This window comes from Salvelinus namaycush, chromosome 19 (assembly GCF_016432855.1).
Source record: "Salvelinus namaycush isolate Seneca chromosome 19, SaNama_1.0, whole genome shotgun sequence".
Lineage (NCBI taxonomy): Eukaryota > Metazoa > Chordata > Actinopteri > Salmoniformes > Salmonidae > Salvelinus > Salvelinus namaycush.
In genome coordinates this window covers 39954857-39974272 of record NC_052325.1, presented here as the reverse complement: position 1 = coordinate 39974272, position 19416 = coordinate 39954857, and the positions used below count along the sequence as shown (strand labels likewise).

The window sequence follows — 19416 nt, the reverse complement described above, 5'->3', positions numbered from 1 at the left end:
TATTATTTTGGTACCTACAGAGAGTGTGAATGCCTTAAGATTCCTTGCGTTACATTGTGTCGATAAAAAAACAGAGATGGAGAAAAGTAAGCCTCAGCTCCTCTCTCAGGTCATGTCCCAAATGGTATCCTATCCCTTATTGGTATCCTATCCCTTATTTGACCAGAGCCCTGATCAAAAGTAGTGCACTACATAGGAAATAGGGTGCCATTTTGGGCAGCGACCATGTTGTTACGTACCTGGTGCAGTACCTTCTCCCAGTCTGCCGGCTGAGGAGGCTGGTGCTGCTGCTGGTGTTGGACTTCAGTCAGTCTGTACTGCAAGTCCTCCCTCAGCTGCCAGATGGGCTCCACCGTGGCACACCTGAACGCATCCAGCTCACTCTCCAGAAGCAGTTCTAATGACACACACCATGTGCGCACACACACGCACACAAACATGCATGCGCACAGACACACACACATGCGTAAGCATGGTACTGTCTCACTCTATAGGGACTGGAACAGTATCTACGCACTCAGGACTGAGAGGGGTTCTGTACCGTGGTCCAGCAGCTCAGAGAGTACTTCCTTGTCTATTATACTGCCCAGACCATTCAGTTCCAGAAATCCTTGCAGCTCAGCTTCAGCCTTTTCCCTGCATCATGAAAAGAGAGCAAAGGGAATTCCATTAATCATAGTGATACTGTACCAGCACTACTGAACACATCCCAAATGACACCCTATTCCCTATAAAGTAGACTACTTTTGACCAGGGCCCATAGAGAATAGGGTGCCACTTGGGATGCATCAACACAGTGTGTGGCGCATGCTCATACATTAGTCCCAGCTAAAATCTAATGGGATTGTAACTATAGAAACAAAGCTTTTCTCTCCTCTCTTACATCATCAGCACACTAATGAATTCAGTGGATATGTGCTGGCGCTGTGGTGCAGCCTGTCTATCGGTGTATCTGTCTTCATTACAGGAACCCACGCTTGTGTACACCATTAACCTTGGATCTCTCCGACACAGTCATTACCCCGAGAAGTGGCAGCATGCGCCCAGGAGCCAGCGCTGCCCTTCTCACTTCACAACGCATGACACCAGCGGGCCGCGGCAGCCCAATTCTTCTGCTTCCTCTGCCTCATCATCACGCTAGGGAAAGTATCTGTTGCAATGCCACAGCAGCTAGCACCTTCCACTGAGACCCCCTCCCTCTCTCGTTCTTGCTCGCTTTCTTCCCTTCTTTCTTGCTTTGTTTATGGAAAACCATCTTGAATCTCCCATTTTACAGGGGCTTATTTTTCTTAATTTTATCTTGGAGAGGTGCTGGCCAGACCTGTTGGCTGAGTAGGGTGGGTAAAGACTACAGTACAGTATTTGGTGCAGTGGTTCATGGTAATGGATGTGATGGGCAGAGTGCGATGGGCCCAGGGGGTCTTAAACCCCCTGAATGAGACATGAGCCCCCCTCCCCCGAAATGAAACAAAGTCAAACTTGGGGGGGGTCTCTAAATAATGCTAATTTAACCATTCACCACTTTGTTTAAAATGCAATTTGTATTGCTGCAATGGTAAATATTAAAATAAAAGCTTATTCCAAATTAAACAAACACCCCCACCTCTGTTTCATGGTTTAAACCATTTTTCCCATGTTGCTGCACTTGTCATCCTGGTACAGTCCCGTATCTCAGCCCATTTTCAGGTGTCTCAACTTTTCTTTCTACAAAAAAGGTAACTTTGTCAGCAAGACACACCAATTAATTCAGGCTACAAGAGTGTAGACCCAATGACAATCGCTGAATGTCATTACACTTTTAGGTGTTTTGTCTTCATCAAATGGCGCGTTTGGGATGCTGGAATTATTTTGGAGGGACGAACATGCGCAGGAAGCCTACTTTTTGAAGTGATTTGTTTGACAATAAGATGAAAACATCATTACTGGTTGTGTTCATGCCAAATTGATAGGTAATATATATTTTTACTGTTAAATGACGTCTTTACTAAAAATGAGGAGGTCCTGTGAAGAAAGAGAGATCCCCGAATGCCATGGTATAATTCACACTCTGGTGATGGGTATGCTGGGAGGGGTTTCTTACCCTGCGTCGGCTAGTTTGATGTTTTCTCTGCTCCACACCTGTCTGTGCTGCCTCAGTAGGGAGCTCTCTTTGGTCTTCTTGGCTGTGCGGAGAGTCCTCTTCACCTGAAAAACAGATCTTATATCAGCCTATGGTTAACTGTGGAACACTGTGATATTTATCAATAATCCCTCACAAGTTTATGATAACATGACATCATTATGTTAGCATTATCATATAATCACTGATATCATTGTGACCAGTCATGACCAAAGCAAAGACCGCAATCGTGGTAGATCATGATAGCGTCCCAAAAGGCACCCTATTGCCTATAAAGTGCACTTTATTCTGTATTCACTTCATATTCTTTTTTTAGCAGGACCTATGGGTAAAATTAGTAGGCGTCTAGTCAAAAGTACTGCACTATGTGGGGAATAAGGTGTCATTTGGGGCCTAGACTATATGTAATACATGTGGTATAAAACATGACCAAAAAGGAGTGTCCTCCTTAGTGCTCTATGTTCCTAGCTGAACAACACAGAATGAGAGATTGATACATTTTTCCTTTTCATGCATCATGGCAAAATGGTCTTTAATCAGCAGTTTAGTTCAGTCAGTGTGTGTGTGGTTTTGTCCTTGAAATATTTACTTTGAAAGGCTCATAATCTGCTGCAATTCATGTGAAACGTTGTCACTTGAATACTTGAAAGGAAAATACATTGGCAAATTTAAATATTCTGGTGGAACATGCATAACATATACAGAACAAAAATATAAACACAACATGCAACAATTTCAACGATTTTAATACAGTTCATATAAGGAAATCAGCCAATTGAAATAAATTCATTTGGCCCTAATCTATATGATTTCACATGACTGGGCAGTGGCACGGCCATAGGCCCACCTACTTGGGAGCCAGGCCCACCCACTGGGGAGCCAGGCCCAGCCAATCAGAAATCGTTCCCAAAAGGGCTTTATTACAGACAGAAATACGCCTCAGTTTCATCAGCTGTCCAGCTGGCTGGTCTCAGACAATCCCGCAGGTGAAACAGCCGGATGTGGAAATCCTGGGCTGGCGTGGTTGTACGTGGTCTGCATTTCTGAGGCCGGTTCAACATACTGCCAAAATCTCTAAAACAACATTGGAGGCGGCTTATGGTAGAGAAATTAACAATAACTTATCTGGCAACAGCTCTGGTGGACATTCCTGCAGTCAGCATGCCAATTACACGCTCCCTCAAAACTTGAGACGTCTGTGGCATTGTGTTGTGTGACAAAACTGCATTTTAGAGTGACCTTTTATTGTCCTCAGCACAAGGCTCACCTTTGTAATGATCATGATGTTTAATCAGCTTCTTGAAATTCCACACCTGTCAGGTGGATGGATTATCTTGGCAAAAGAGAAATGCTCATTTTGTGCACAAAATATAAGAGAAATAAGCTCTTTGTGCGTATGGAACATTTCTGGGATCTTTAATTTCAGCTCATGAAACATGGGACCAACACCTTACATGTTGCGTTTATATTGTTGTTCAGTATATATAAAGTGTGTTTCTGGTGGGAAAAGAAAGAGGGGTGAGTTTCTTAATATACTTTCATTTATTTGACTTTCTCTTATAAAAAAGAAGAAAACAAACAGAGGCAAACCACTGCTCTCGATTGCCCTGCTAGAAACCCCAGACATTAAAGTACGCTGTGAATTCTCCCTTTATTATGTGTTGATCTAGGGATTTTATCAGGAGCCTTCCTGTAAAGATGTAAGGCCTCAGTATCCAGGACACTCCCACTCTCTTACTGGAGAACCAATCATTTGATCACATCCTGCGGCAACTCACAGTCATTTATTTCCCCTCTATCACTGTTGGGAAATCCACAATAGAAAGCCTGCCTTTCAGCGGGGCGGGCGTATGCAAACACTGGATGCCTTATCTGGTCCTTGCAGAGAGCTGAATTGGAGCGAGCCATGGGCAACCATAACAAGACACTAAAAAGCTGCTGCCACAGTTTACCAATTAAAACACTGCAGGTCTACAAGCATAATCCCCATGGCCCCTAGGGTTAACTTCTCACAATGCTAGGATGCAGAGAGATGAGAACTTCAAACAGCTTTATGGTTTATCCTCCTGCAGACTCATGAATATTCAAACTGCTAATCCAATTCTTTATAATGTTGATATTCTTCTTTAATTTGATACGTTTTGGAGAGCCCATATAGGTTACGTAATGGTCTGCTATTTCATAGTCAATCCCCTCCTCCGGATCATTGGAGAGGGTGTGTGTGTGTGTGTGTGTGTGTGTGTGTGTGTGTGTGTGTGTGTGTGTGTGTGTGTGTGTGTGTGTGTGTGTGTGTGTGTGTGTGTGTGTGTGTGTGTGTGTGTGTGAGCGCACGCTCGTGCGTGTGGGTACGCCCATGATCTTCAAATTTTGAATGCAGGTCTGGATTGTGATTCAGAAAGACCTCATGGCTGCTCATCTGAGAAAGAACAACAACTCTATATAAATATGTCCTCAGAAGGAAATGATGTGCAGATATCATGCAGAGGCATGCATGCACTGTCTCAGTCTTTTACCGTCCCATTATTTGAACAGGTCTGTCACCCATCAACTGTCTCCATACTGAAAGTTGCACATGAATAATTAGTATGCGAGTTGGTTCTGTTATGTTGCCTAAAAGAACAGCTGAATTACTTCATGAACGTGGTAGCTTGCACCTAAAGATGTTCAAGAACATACTGTACTTTGGAATTACTAAATATACAGTATATCATACAACATTACATCTTAGACTTCATACATTCATCAACACTTTGCCTCTGGTATCGTATAGACTACTAACCAGGACCTGTATCCATAAAGCTTCTGTGCAGGAGTGCTGATCTAGGATCAGTCTAGCCGGTTAGATAGTAATGAATACTATTATATGGGCAGATCCTAGATCAGCAAACCTACTTTGAGATGCTATGTGGGGCCAGGGCCTATATTCCAAAACCGTCTCAGAGTAAAAAAATCAAGAATATCTACCTTTTGAGCGATGTGTGTAGACTGCAGTTGTTTGGCATCAACTATGGCTTGTAGTGTCTCATATTCAGCCGGTTTATACTTTGAGCTTCCAAGTCCATCCTTCATCCGTAGAGTCAGTTTTTCTATATCAATGAAAGAAAGCATCAGATATACAATATAACTGTGTACTATTAAGCATTGAGCATTCTTTCCATTTATGACAGAGCAGAGGAAGTGAGATGGAAATGGCACATCCACTGTCCTATAACACTCTGATGTGCGTCTTTGTGTGCATCCCAAATGGCATCCAATTCCCAATGTAGTGCACTAATGAAGTAGTGCACTACATAGGGGAAAGGGTGCCATTTAGGATGCAGATTTCATGATTAACTACGTCCTATATAAGGAGTAGAAAGAAGGAAGGAAATAAACATGTCAGACAGACAGGTCCTGATTAGTTCAGCTGTGACTCCAGGAGACGGGTGAATAAACACAAGCCATGCTGCCACTGACAAGGCAGGCATTAAGGTCTTGGTTGAGATGGCTGAATCTCCTAACACAGGGACTTGAGGTCAAATTTGCTTAAGAGAGCAGCAGAATATGAAGTCAGTGAGTCTAGGGGAAAGAGCAGTAAAGCCGTCAGCAATGGTTTGGATTGGAGCTGACTTACCTAAATCTTCTGTTCGGCAATTGGTTATAAAGCCACGTAGGTCTCTTCCGCTCATCGCTTCACATCTGTTGATCAATAGTACACGGGATTTTAAACAAATCATTTGGGGTAACACTTTACATGCATTTGCCTGTATACCTGTGTAATAGTAACACAGTTACATAATTATCTCTTAACATCATTGTAGTAATATGTTATGTAACATTACACCATTGCAATCACAGCATTTTAGCAAGTTATATCAGCTAAGGGGAAAACATGAATATGTAAACAGAAGGTTCTTTAAAGTTGGATAGAAAGGTCACCACACTACCTCATCGCCGTTCCTGCTGTTGCTTTGATCAGCTTATTCGAAGGGTTTAAAACTTACATTGAAGAACTTAATGGAGAAAACCACTATCACAAAATTTCTCCCAAAACAGCCTATTCAACATTCAGGGTCTAAGAGGTTATAGAAATAACCTATGAATTCTCATTAGCTCTTCAAAGTGTTTTAAAGTTAATGACAGATGGTACACTGTGTTACTGTAAAGAGACATGCTAGAATATTTATTGGGTTTATCTAATGTTGAATTTCTCATGTACATTGCTTATAATATAATAATGATGGTGTGCTTTATTATGGTAAATGACACTAAATAAAAGTGAATTCATCATAACCTCCTAAATACATTTGGAATGTATTATGCAAATGACTTATAATATAATCATTATTGTGAGGTTCATTATCGTAAGTGACACTGATTAAAAGTGAATTAATCATATCATAACATAAGACAAACGGACAAATGTACAAACAAAATGTCTCCGCTGATGCCTGACATCAAATGTTCTTTAATAAAATAAGAAATCAATTTTACATGGTAGGACTGTGGGAGGGTGTTAAGGAAAGAGCAAAAGAGAATAATAATTCATTCTTAATTCATTTGATTATCATTTTCTTCATGCTGAAGTGTGTCTTGAGGTTTCTCTACGAATTGTATTGGATTAATTCCAAGGCTACCTAAAGTGTGGAAGACATTTTTCAGAAAAAAATATCAATGTCCATATCAATGACCGATGCGACGGTCAATGACCGTGAGACATTTTGGCGTGGATATACCACTGATTCCGTGGTCTATAGGTACAGTGACTGGATCAAAGTGTTAGCACAGGTGAGAGGAGAGGGCATATGGTTCTTTACATTTGCTTTAAATTAGTCACTCTCACATAGATATCATATGAACAGAAATTTGCTTTAAACCTGCAAACGTTTCTCACCACCTCCTGGCAAAATGGGGGGGGGGGGGGGGGGGGGGGGGGGGCACTAAACCGTTTTTCACGCGAGGTGGCAGGGAGAACCAAAACTAATTTATGGCCCCCCAAATGGCTAGAGGTGGCGTAGCCTCTAGTCTCAGGAAAGATCTAAAGATCTACGTCTCACTATAACGTTTGTCTCACTACAACGTTGATGTATCACGCCTGTAGCCTACGCTACGTATCGGTAATATGTTGTTTTTTTTTGCATTGGAGCTCTGTATTATAGGCCAATTCTGCAATAAATGGGAACATCACCCAGTAAAGCCAATTCTATGTGGACGCGTCATGAACTGCTCTCAACCTTTGCCAGTGGCGTTTCAAAGTGATTTGACACTCGCAGAGCCTACATATACAGTAGAAAAAGTAGCCTAGTCTACACTGTGCACTGCTCACAAGCCTACACCTGGCCCGTATTAATTATATTTATTAGGCCAACTCACGAACAAGATAAATTCATGTTTCACGTCGCTTTTAGTCTACTATACTATAAGTAGCCTACATAAAGGGACATACATTGGTAAACAATTTAGTTTACTACATGATTAGCCTATACCAAATATGTTCTACTACCAAAGACGTGCCTATACCGTATCCTACCTTATTATGGTCACCTCCACAGCATAACATGTATTTGGTTGACAAAATGTGTAACCAAGGCAACTATTTCCCCCTTACCATTGGTCTATTCAACAAGAGAGTCACCAATGAAACGCCCTCTTTTCCAAACTAGACCCAATGGGGTAACACTGGCTGCAAACCTACAGTGAGGTGACGTCATGCGTACTCGTATTCCTTTGGAGTGGAAGCGGTTAGCGAGGAAGGGGTCTTGTTCTTCACTATGGAGGCGAGTTTCACTGCCCCGCATGCATGGGACTAGGAGCGGACTTGTTGAGGTGCTACTTCGATGAAGTTACATGTTCCAATGTGGATCCGCGCCAAAACACAGCGATCACAATAATACTCCTCAAGGTACAGACTTGCTTTCATTAATTCGAAAACCATTACAATATCTGTACAAGTAAAGCATCTGCACTAGACGAGCTCTGATTCCAGTCCTAAATTCGTTTTTTAAACCGTAGGAATTACCGCATGTGTTGTTACAGTGCCAGCCTTCACATATCAAGCAAGGATCTTAGCTAATGCACACTAATATTTATCTGGTGACTGATTCACTGCCACGGTACACCTCTGAGGGACCTTCACTGGGTCGTGGGTGTCGCGTTTATGTGCGCTTTGATACATTGTGGCCGAAACTTTTGATTTGTCCATTATTGTATCAGGAGGACGTTACACGAAGTGCTACTTTTTGTAGGACTATGAGTTACTTTGTATACAATCGCCCTTGAGACCCGGTGATTGAAATGCACCAGTAGAGAATTAATAGGTAGTGTGTGGGAATCTGAGGAATGCGAGGTCGCTGAGGGGCGGGAGATTCTTCCCTACTACATCTTTGTTTTACCAAGTTTATTTAGGTTTAAACTCACGACTGTATTAAATGTCCTTACCTAGTCTAACTGTCTACATTTGTCATTGGCATTGATTAAACTTTTTTCAATTCTCAAATCACGTAGCCTGGGCCAGTTCTGGCCCAGGCTACAGCTTCAGTTCTGGTTCTGCACCAATTCCGAACCAAAACCACCTTTTTAGTCACGCTCCAGAGAGTGACTCACTCGTCCCTTTAAATTATAATCGGTGTATCTAACATAAAATACATGTGTTTGGGATTGGCAATTTTTGTGGTTTCTTCGTACTGTTAACGTGTTCATGTTTTTAATTTCAGCTAGACTAGTTCACGTGTCCCATACGTAGCCGTTTTCTGGATTCACGCAAATCAAGGCGAAGCATTTTATGGCAGATTGATACTAGGTTACTCGAAGGGAAAGTGCAAGGCGTGTCAGTTTGAAGCTCGGCGAACGGTCATTTATTTTCAGTATTACAGTGTAAGGAACAGTGGGAGTTTAGTGTCTTACCACAAGCGCGCACTATTGCCTACATTCCCCACTCCAATCACTCACTGTCCCACTCAGGATAGCAGCAAAACGGTTCCCTGCTATTTCAGAGATGCGTAGCCTACTCGGAACTTTTTGACGTCTCCACGTTTTCATTTCAAGCATTCATTTAAAATGCACCTCTGGGAATGTGCACACATATCTGAACTAAACGCCGCATAGGAATGACAGAAGGTAGCCACAACATTTTAGAGTTTAAATTATTTCATAATCGATATCACCTGAGTGACAAGTGACTGTATTTCTTGAACTGACGTTGCTCATCCAAATAACTCAAACCACACAGGAATAGTCTGCTGTGGCATCGTTACACTTCGCAAGATGGATAGCGCTACTCTGTTGCCTTGCATGGGAAGACATTTACAAGAGCATATGCAGAAGTAGTGTTGCTGAAGACCAGTGTAACCAACTGCCTCTGGACACTTGCATACGATAAGAATTGACTGATCTCTGACATCTCACAAATCTCTCACCATGTACATGAAGGCAGAGACAAAGAATGTCCTTGATTGTCAGGGCAGCTGAACCAACGGGTTGCTTTTGTGTTTGTGCATTTGCTGCGGAGATTTGATTGACAGCTGCGTGAACTACTTATTTGTTCAGTTCTCCCTATTTACCCAATCACTTTTGGTCCAGTTGGTGACTTGCTCTCTTTGGTGTGCATCACCGTGTTCAAAATAACCTTTTGGTTATTGTAAGGAATTGTTTCTATCTGTTGTTCTCTTCCAATGCTTCTCAATACTTTCTCTTCCGTTGAAAAGTATTGTGCCTGGTCACCAATGGTGTCAATAGATTGACAACGAATCATCAACAACATCAGATACATAGAATATCTCCCATCTAACCACTTAGATGTAGCTCTTTATATTCTACAGGCATCAGTCCATACCTAGTTGCCATACACTGTACTGTATATTCTTTAAATAAAAGGTGCTATCTAGAACCCAAAACGGTTATTTGGCTGTCCCTATAGAATAACCCTTTGAAGCCAGGTAAACCCCTTTTGGTTCCAGATATAGCCCCCTTTCCACAGAGGGTTTTTCATGGAACCCGAAAAGGGTTCTACCTGGAGCCAAAAAGGCGTTCTCCTTAGGGACCTCTGCAGAACCCTTTTGGAACCCTTTTTTCTAAGAGTCTAGCTCACTAGGTGGCGGTGGTGATGTTTGAGGTCATGTTATACTACCAGCCTATACTCAGAGTCTGTGTGATTCCTCTCTCTCTCTCTCTCTCTCCCCCTCTCTCTCTCCCTCTCTCTCTCTCTCTCTCTCTCTCTCTCTCTCTCTCTCTCTGCCTCTCTCTCTGCCTCTCTCTCTCCCTCTCTCTCTCTGCCTCTCCCTCTTTCTCTCTCTCTCTCCCTCTCTATCTGCCTCTCTCTATCCCTCTCTCTCTCTCTCTCTCTCTATCCCTCTCTCTCTCTGCCTCTCTCCCCCTCTCTCTCTCTGCCTCTCTCGCTCGCTCTCTCTGCCTCTCCCTCTCTCCCTCTCTCTCTGCCTCTCCAAGGTCAGATGCACTATGCGATGTTCCTCGTGATGCACATTACCCAAGCCACCCTCCCAACAGCTGACATCTATTGAAGGAATTCACTTCATGACAAATTAAAATAAACATTTATCATGAGGTATTGCAGCAAAGGCTGAATATAAAACCCTTCTTTGTGCGAGTGTTCTTGGTTGGAGACAGTGGTGTTGCTCTAGCACGGGTGGTGAGGAGGATGTTTTTGTGAGACCACAATGGGAGACAATCGAAAACGTCTCATTGGAGTCTGTAGGAAATGGAGCATAGCAGCAACAATAACGTTTGTTTGAATTGTGTCCGACCCTTCGAGAGTTGCCATCCCTCACTCTTGCCTGTATGTTAGGTATAGATGTAGTCAATTAATGCTCTGTGCTCCTCTGTTATTGTGAGACTGTGACTGTTGACCCTAGATGAAGAAAGCTGCATTGTTTGTGTGATCATGGGAACAACTGCTGCTTTTATAGTCTGAGTCTTAGCAGAAACACAGCCAGGCCGCATCCCAAATGGCACCCTATTGCCAATATAGTGCACTACTTTTGACTAGGGCCCATAGAGCTCTGGTCAAAAGTAGTGCACTATGTAGGGAATAGGGTTGTCATTTGGGAAGCTGGCCTAGACTGTGTGTTGCTGCTTGCAAAAGGCCCTTTTTCTCTGGTTTGTTGTGATTGTTTTGATCCCGTGCTCATGTCAGATGCTGTTTAACAGGAACTGACATCAGTCAGTTGAATAGTTCAGCTGATCTTAGATGCCCCTCATTGTTGAATCATTCTGTCTAATTCTGCTCTTTCAGACAGTTGGCTCGGGTCACCCTACATATTGGAATTGTTATTATTCAACAATTTTAGCCCATTGGCCTACATTTCATGTCTGAATAATACCCATTATATAAAGCATTCATTATCTTTGTTTTGCGCTCTGCTATTGGTTTAGTGACATGTATTCAGCTATATGGGTTTACAGGTTATAATCATCAGTGTATTTTTGCTGAGGGGGAATGTGTGTGAATGGATGCTAATTAATTAAACTACTAACAATATTGTATTAACCTGTTGTTCACGTTGGTAATGTAATTACAAAAACCACTCCACTTTCTGCAATTACAAAGCAATACAGTACTGTGTAACAACAATGTAGTAATTATAGTTTAAGAGCAACTTAATGTTCAGCGTTACCCATTATTACCTGCCTCAAGCAATCACGTTGAAAGCCTGTCCCCTGTCCAGAAAATACCTGCACAGTTCATCACCGGTCCACAAGAGCTGAGAGGGTTGAAATAACAACTCCAGTTAGATAAAGTGCATTTGTTTGTTTTCTCCCCAAGTTCATCTGAATCCTTGATATGTTTCAGATAATAAATGGTTTTCTCTCTCATCAGATAATGATAAATCCTACATTATGCATACACTCCAAAGATGATGAGATATTGAGTAATATTTAACTTTAACGAATGGCTGTGAGTGTGTATGACTACTGGCCATATGCCACAAATCCCCAAGGTGTCTTGTTGCTATTATAAACTGGTTACCAACATAAATAGAACAGTAAACAAGTCGTTTTCTCTCATTATGTGGTATAATTAAGCAATAATGCACGGGGGGGGTGCGGTATATGGCCAATATACCACGGCTATGGGCTGTTCTTAGGCACGACTCAACGACGCAAAATGGTTACCAACGTAATTAGACCAGGAAAAAAATGAATGTTCTGTCACACCCGTGGTATACGGTTTGATATACCACGGCTGTCAGCCAATCAGCATTCAGGGCTCAAACCACCCAGTTTATAATGTCTGATATACCACGGCTTTCATCCATGATTGTCTGGGTTTCCATGTGTGCCCTGAACAACCTGTGACAGGTGATGAGGCTCTGTACCCCGCTGTGTACCCCTGGAAGGACACTCAAGATGCGTCCCAAATGGTCCCTATTCCAGTGGAGGCTGCTGAGGAGAGAACGGCTCATAATAATGGCCGGAACGGAGCAATTTCAATGGCAGCAAACACCTGGAAACCATGTATTTTATGCCATTCCACTGATTCCGCTCCAGTCAATACCACAAGCCCATTCTCCCCAATTAAGGTGCTACCAACCTTCTGTACCCTATTCCCTACATAGTTCACTAGTTTTGACCAGAGCCCCATGGGCCCTGGTCAAAAGTAGTGTACTGTATAGGGAATAGGGTGCCATTTTGGACATATCTTCAGCCACTCTACTGCCTCTGTGGTTCAGTGGCTGGCCATCACTGAATCATAATATCCATTAAGAATGGGTATCCATCAAGAGCTGCCCTTCTTTTTTAGGATGCCTCTTTTTCCGTCAAACCTTTTTCCCTCTTTCTTTCCATCCCACATGTGCATGGTGTGGTCTTAAGAGAGTTAGCCCAATCCTTGAGGCCAACCACAAGTTGTAGACTAGAGAAATTCCACTGTCAGTCTGTAATATCTATCCCTGTTTTATCACTTGGGCAACAGACTTTTCTGGGAATAGAAGAACTGTGAGCACAACGTATTTTAATCGGTGACCTTTTCGACAGGATGAGAAGAGATGAACCAACACCCACACGTGAAAGTTTAAACCGTTGACGTCACTGGACCGTGTACAGTATTTGAATTTCAACCCACCATATTGCAGAACCTATGCTAGTCCTCTATTAGATGTAATGCTAGCTTTCATGTATTGTATATAAAATCAAGGTAATTTAAGGATAATGTTCCACATGCAGTCTGCATTCGGTTCTGCTACTATGGGTTGTTGGGTTGAGGTACAGCCGCTCAGCGCTGCCGATCACACTAGATATATGTAGATAAATTCCTGAAAGAGCTCCAGATTTCAGGCTTTGATTGGATCCTGGGCGGCTAACGATAATAAAGAACACAAAGCATGTCAGCGCTTTGAGAGATTAGGTGCACAATAGATTCCCCCCCCCCCCCCCCCCCCCCCCCCCTAGTGAAATAGCTTTTCATAGTCCTGACATGCTGAGTCTGAAAGACCAGCGGCTTGCCGCGCTCCAGACTTGTGCTATGTGGAGTGGACAGCAGTGAATGGGAAAGAGCCATTTCAGTGTGAATTGCTCCAGATGTTGCTGACTCACCAGACCAGAGTCTTTTCTGCCAGCTCTCAACCCTACCTTCTCGAACGGGAGGAGGAGGATGGCATCCTGTTGAATATTTCAAAGACAAAGTGCATGTTACCGTATCCCTCAGGGGTTCCTGCTCTCTGGTTACTAGAGGCTGAAGACTGAAGCGGACAGGCCGTCTCCCTGCTGAGCGCGTTGCCTAACAAACGGCCTCCAGAGAATTCAGCAGCAGTCACTGAGCACTGGACAACATGACATAACCTGGCATGACACTGCGTGATGAATGGACAATTGTTAAGATCTGATGTCATATCGCCGTAAGTAATACACGTTCATCTGGGGCCAAAATGGCCAAGTGTTTTGTTCTTCTGGCTAAGATGTGCTCGCAGATGGCTTCATTTGCATGACGGATGTATTTCGTCAGTATAGTTGGTGGGCCTCATAGTGAACTCTATAGTTCAATGTATCACCTAGCCTAACTATTCAGTGATGTGTTGACTGTTGATGTAGGTTGAGTGAAATACTACAAATGCGGTATCGGATGTCGTCCCAGAGTGGTGTGCAGACACGCTTGGGTGCTGGATTTGGATTGAGGTGATGGCGTCTCCCCTATGTCAGGAACCTATGTTCTCCTCAAGTCATGTGGGCTGATGTCAGAGGTTCATACAGGCTGCCGAGGCTCCAAGTCTAAAACTGAAACCAGATTCAACCTGCAGGTTCAGCTGCTTCCATCATGGCCGTTCTTTTCAACCGCAGAAGATTCACTTGTTAAATGTCAAGCAATTTCAAAGTGCTGTATGTTTAGTAATTAACTTGAGGGAAAGGGGTTGAGACATTGAAACTTAACAAATTTAGTTCAAGTACATGACATTTACGTTGACATTTCAACAGATGCTATTATGTACTTTTACTGTGGTTGGTTTTAAGATCTAGTGTTGATGTTGAGGAGCTAGATGACTCTTAACAGAAGCTCCTCGTCAACAGAAGATTGATCAAATTAAGATCCTACATCTGTATGTCTTGATAAAGTGACAAGATGAAAACGGACATATTTTGAGCCTTGAGGAAATGGTGGGCATAAAGAAGCTTTGACAAATCAACATTTCCACGGCTCTTTCCTCTCTTCAGGTTTTTCAATTTTCCAGCACAAAGTTTTGAGATGATTCTGGAAGCAGAGAACAGTCCTGCAATAACCTGCAATTTACTCCCGCTGTGCGATGTCTGAAAAAGTTGACACTTGGCAGAGTGGAACTCCACTATAGCCGCTATGCTAACAGCTATATATAATGTCAGGCAGTCGACCCGCTTTAAAGGGCTAATTTTCCGGTGGTGGAAAAAGTATCCAATTGTCATTCTTGAGTAAAAGTAAAGATATGTTAATAGAAAATGACTCAAGTAAAAGTGAAAGTCACCCAGTATAATCCTACTTGAGTAAAAGTCTAAAAGTATTTGGTTTTAAATATACTTCAGTATCAAAAGTAAATGTAATTGCTAAAATATACTTAAGTATCGAAAGTAAAAGTATAAATCATTTCAAATTCCTAGTAGCAGGCAAACCAGACTATAACATTTTCTTGTTCTTTTTTATTTGTGGATAGCAAAGGGCACGCTCCAACGCTCCGACATCATTTACAAACGAAGCATGTGTTTCTTGAGTCCGCCAGATCAGAGGCAGTAGGGATGACCAGGAATGTTCTCTTGATACTTGTGTGATTTAGACAGATGTCCTGTCCTGCTAAGCATTCAAAAGGTAACAAGTACTTTTGGGTGTCAGGGAAAATGTATGGAGTAAAAAGTACATCATTTTCTTTAGAAATGCAGTGAAGTAAAAGTAAAAGTTGTAAAAAAATATCTAAAGTACAGATACCCCAAAAAACTACTTAAGTAGTACTTCCAAGTATTTTTGCTTAAGTACTTCACACACCTGTCATTTTCCTCTGTTTTACTAGTGAGTATGTCACTGGCAAGAAATCATATCAGCCCTTTTCACTCCAACTGCTTTGCCAAACCTCTATTTGGATCATGTAGTCAAACTCCCAGCTGCATACCTTCTTCAGAGTTGTTGATATGAGAGCTAGTTTGAACTTCAGAAAAACTTCTGAAATTACTTGAATTGTTGGATATTCATGAAACACCGTAAATTGATAATACCTGAAGAGTTCTTTCTATTTAGATGAGACGTTACTAAACTGTTTAAACTGGATGTCTGGATTTGGATTCATCTTCGCTCCAATTGGTATTTTTCTGCCAAAAAGCCAATGGACAAAATTAACAAGATGCACATGTGAGGCTGTGTCCCAGACATCTTTGATATGAAAAAAACAGGTAAGAAAGAGGAGCATCAAAAGCTGTGGTAGGATGAACGTGGTGAAACTACACTTTGGGCCATCACTCCCTCCAGACATACGCGCTGTTCTGTGAAGGGAGTAATACACAGCGTTGTACGAGATCTTCAGTTTCTTGGCAATTTCTCGCATGGAACAGCCTTCATTTCTCAGAACAAGAATAGACTGACGAGTTTCAGAAGAAAGGCCTTTGTTTGTGGCCATTTTGAGCCTGTAATTGAACACACAAATGCTGATGTTCCAGATACTCAACTAGTCTAAAGAAGGCCAGTTTTATTGCTTCTTTAATTAGGACAACAGTTTTCAGCTGTGCTAACATAATTGCAAAATGGTTTTCTAATGATCAATTAGCCTTTTAAAATGATAAACTTGGATTAGCTACACAACGTGCCATTGGAACACAGGAGTGATGGTTGCTGATAATGGGCCTCTGTACGCCTATGTAGATATTCCATTAAAAATCAGCCGTTTCCAGCAACAATAGTCATTTACAACATTAACAATGTCTACACTTTATTTCTGATCAATTTTATGTTATTTTAATGGACAAAAAATGTGCTTTCCTTTCAAAAACAAGGACATTTCTAAGTGACCCCAAACTTTTGAACGGTGGTGTACATTGCAGTCCAATGCTTTTGATAAAAGTACACATTTCACCTCAGAGCAGTAAAGCCATGCTTGGTCTACACGAACAATATCTGAGAGAACAATTAAAGCCCTTCTCATAGATTCTTTATTACCTCAGCTCAACTACCTCCCACTCCTCAGCCCAGCTCCCTCCCACTCCTCCCAGTGCTCTATATCCCCTTTCCTGTGGCTTTGCTTTATAAGCCATCTTGTGTTTTAGAGTTCCTGTTTCCAAGTGCCATTGGTTTGTTCAAAAAATGTGTATATTAACCTTTGACCATAAGAAGAGCATGGCATTTAGCTAACTGGCTAAAACGTTGTTTTAAAAGGGCAACTGAAGGTGATTGGACTGTTTGTCATTTTCCTCAAAATCTAATTTCCCTTTCTCTACATGGTTCAATGCATGTTAGCCCCCAAGTTGTGTACGGAACTACATTTTGTTATACCTTTATTTTTTGTTGTTGTTGCTAAAGCCACCAAGGAAGACTCCCAACACAAGACGTATATGCTGCTCTGAGTTGGAGCCAATTATGTATATAAACCCTGGATTGCTGTTACTACGTCTTGGCCAATGAAAAGCTATGAAGTCGCTGGTCCGACACTGTATTGGTATTCCCCAGTAGGAGAAGTCCTCCATAGGAACGAATGGAATTCTACAGTATTTCAATGACATGTATTTAAGTAATTTAAATGTGTATGTTTAGCTCACATAGTATAATTTAAAAGTGTGCTTAAAGGTAATATAATACATGTGGCAAAAATGAATATAGACATTAATAAATGCATTTCTAAAGCTTCCAAATCTTTTTTTTTACAATGATGGCGAAGTGCCACGGTGGAGGCACTGTGCCTTCAACACTGTGCCTTCAACACAGCGCCCCCTATCAGTCATCTACTGTATATATAAATAATTGGTTGGAACGCATCGGTTTAGCTAGCCTCATACACATCTTGTGCACATAAATGCTTGCAAATACTGTGACAATCTCTACATTGCATGCCTCATCCCTCGGTTGGAAAGTAAATATGTACTTGGCCTCTTCTGCCGTAAAGTGTTTTTTCTTCTCTACACATATTTACCTGTCCTTGAGAAGGGTTCTGTTGAAGTGAACGAGACATACAATATTTGAAAAAGAAGTTTACTTGTATATCCGTAATAAAAGCCAATGTATCATTGTGCTGTGCAGGATTCTCTGTTGAGATGTTGGAGCTCAGCTTTGTAGCTTGCGGTTATGATCAACAATGACTTTCCTCGCGGTACGGGCACCGCCAGGCAATTACTTCACAGATTCAATGTGACAGGACGTTTGTTTGCGCCGAAGCCAAAGAAGGGAAGGAACATGTGACGGAAATGCGACCTTGAAGTAAAATTATATAGTAATTTATTTGATTTTATTTCACTGGTGATTTGTGAAATCTACTTCACTTTTCATAGTTTGCTATGACTTAATCTATTTCTCAACAACACTGTTGGTATTGTAGAAGTGATTGAAGGAACTGGGAGATACAACAACTGTTAAGGTTAAGCATTCTCAAATAGGGGAATTGTGGTTTTGTAGCCAGGCCTGTTTTCCCAGCTGTGAGTTGAAGGCCAGGACAGAACAGAACAGAAGAAGACAGGTGTGCTCCCGCACTGCAGGTCAGGGACGCCCACCACCATGGTGAAATGTTAATGAGCTGTAAAGCTATGGGTGCTACGCTAGCTGCGGCACGCTAACCAGCCCTTAATGATTGGCTCGCCTTGGACGGACCAACTCTATTTTTAATGAGAAATGAATTACTTCATCCCCATTTTCTTTATTTTTTTAATGGATTTTTTAAAATATATTTTTTGTACTTTTCACCCATTTTTCTCCCCAATTGGTAGTTACAGTCTTGTCCCATCATTGCAACTCCCGTACGGACTCAGGAGAGGAGAAGGTCAAGAGCCGTGCGTCCTCCGAAACACAACCCTGCTGAGCCACACTGCTTCTTGACACACTGCTCACTTAGCCCAGAAGCCAGCCTCACCAATGTGTCAGAGGAAACACCATAAAACTGGCAACCGAAGTCAGCGTGCATGCGCTCAGGCCCATCACAAGGAGTCGCTAGAGCACGATAGGACAAGGCCGGCCAAACCCTCCCCTAACTCAGATGACGCTGCGCCAATTTTGCGCCGCCTCATGGGTCTCCCGGACACAGCCTGGATTTGAACCCGGGTCTGTAGTGACGCCTCTAGCACCCGCAATTCAGTGCCTGTGACCGCTGCGCCACTCGGGAGGCCCCAAGGCTGTTTTCTAAAGGCTCTTTCATGCAGTTATCAGTATCAACCACTTCATTTGAATGGACGGCAGCACGGTTTCTCGGTGACCTCTGTTCATCCACTCTAAATCAGTGCGTATTTAATAGGCAATGTTAATGCAAATCAGCCGTCAGGGGAGATGTTGCCAGATCCAGTCTTATTCGTCTTCTGCCTCAGCTCTCTCTTTATAGGGGATATGCTGCTGGTAGTTTCTACTAATGGATACATTGATGGCCTGTTCCTTACCCGAGGAGGTTCCTTACCCCATAATCTTCTCCCAAGGGTTGTTGGGATGGGGTTTTATATGTCTTTCGTCCCTAGTGTCATCTTCTCCCCCCACTGTAGGGGGTTGATCCTTTCCGTGCTGTGTGAGGGCATTGAAGATGGCATCACTTTACGTTAAGATAAAAGGGTCAACCTTTTCGATCAGTTGTTTTACACTTTACACCATTGTTGCTTTAATCTTTATGCAACACTGTAATCACTACAGTAACACAATCGTTTTTTTCATATTATTTAAGGTATTGCTTTGT

General features: G+C 42.3%; 2 protein-coding genes across 2 annotated transcripts in view; one reads left to right on the top strand and one right to left on the bottom strand.

Annotated features, from left to right (window-relative positions):
- The window catches only part of LOC120064021 (coiled-coil domain-containing protein 148-like), a 45965-nt gene extending 40777 nt beyond the window's left edge, over positions 1 to 5188 (bottom strand). The window contains exons 1-4 of the mRNA XM_039014331.1: positions 5084 to 5188; positions 2081 to 2184; positions 514 to 636; positions 240 to 363 (exon numbers count right to left, since the gene is read on the bottom strand). Coding sequence (XP_038870259.1) covers positions 240 to 363; positions 514 to 636; positions 2081 to 2184; positions 5084 to 5188 — 456 coding nt within the window. The remainder of the gene's footprint in view (positions 1 to 239; positions 364 to 513; positions 637 to 2080; positions 2185 to 5083) is intronic.
- A 2670-nt stretch (positions 5189 to 7858) lies between these two features.
- Positions 7859 to 19416, top strand: part of LOC120064416 (plakophilin-4-like) — a 131823-nt gene continuing 120265 nt past the window's right edge. The window contains exon 1 of the mRNA XM_039014987.1: positions 7859 to 8000. Coding sequence (XP_038870915.1) covers positions 7946 to 8000 — 55 coding nt within the window. The 5' untranslated portion in view covers positions 7859 to 7945. The remainder of the gene's footprint in view (positions 8001 to 19416) is intronic.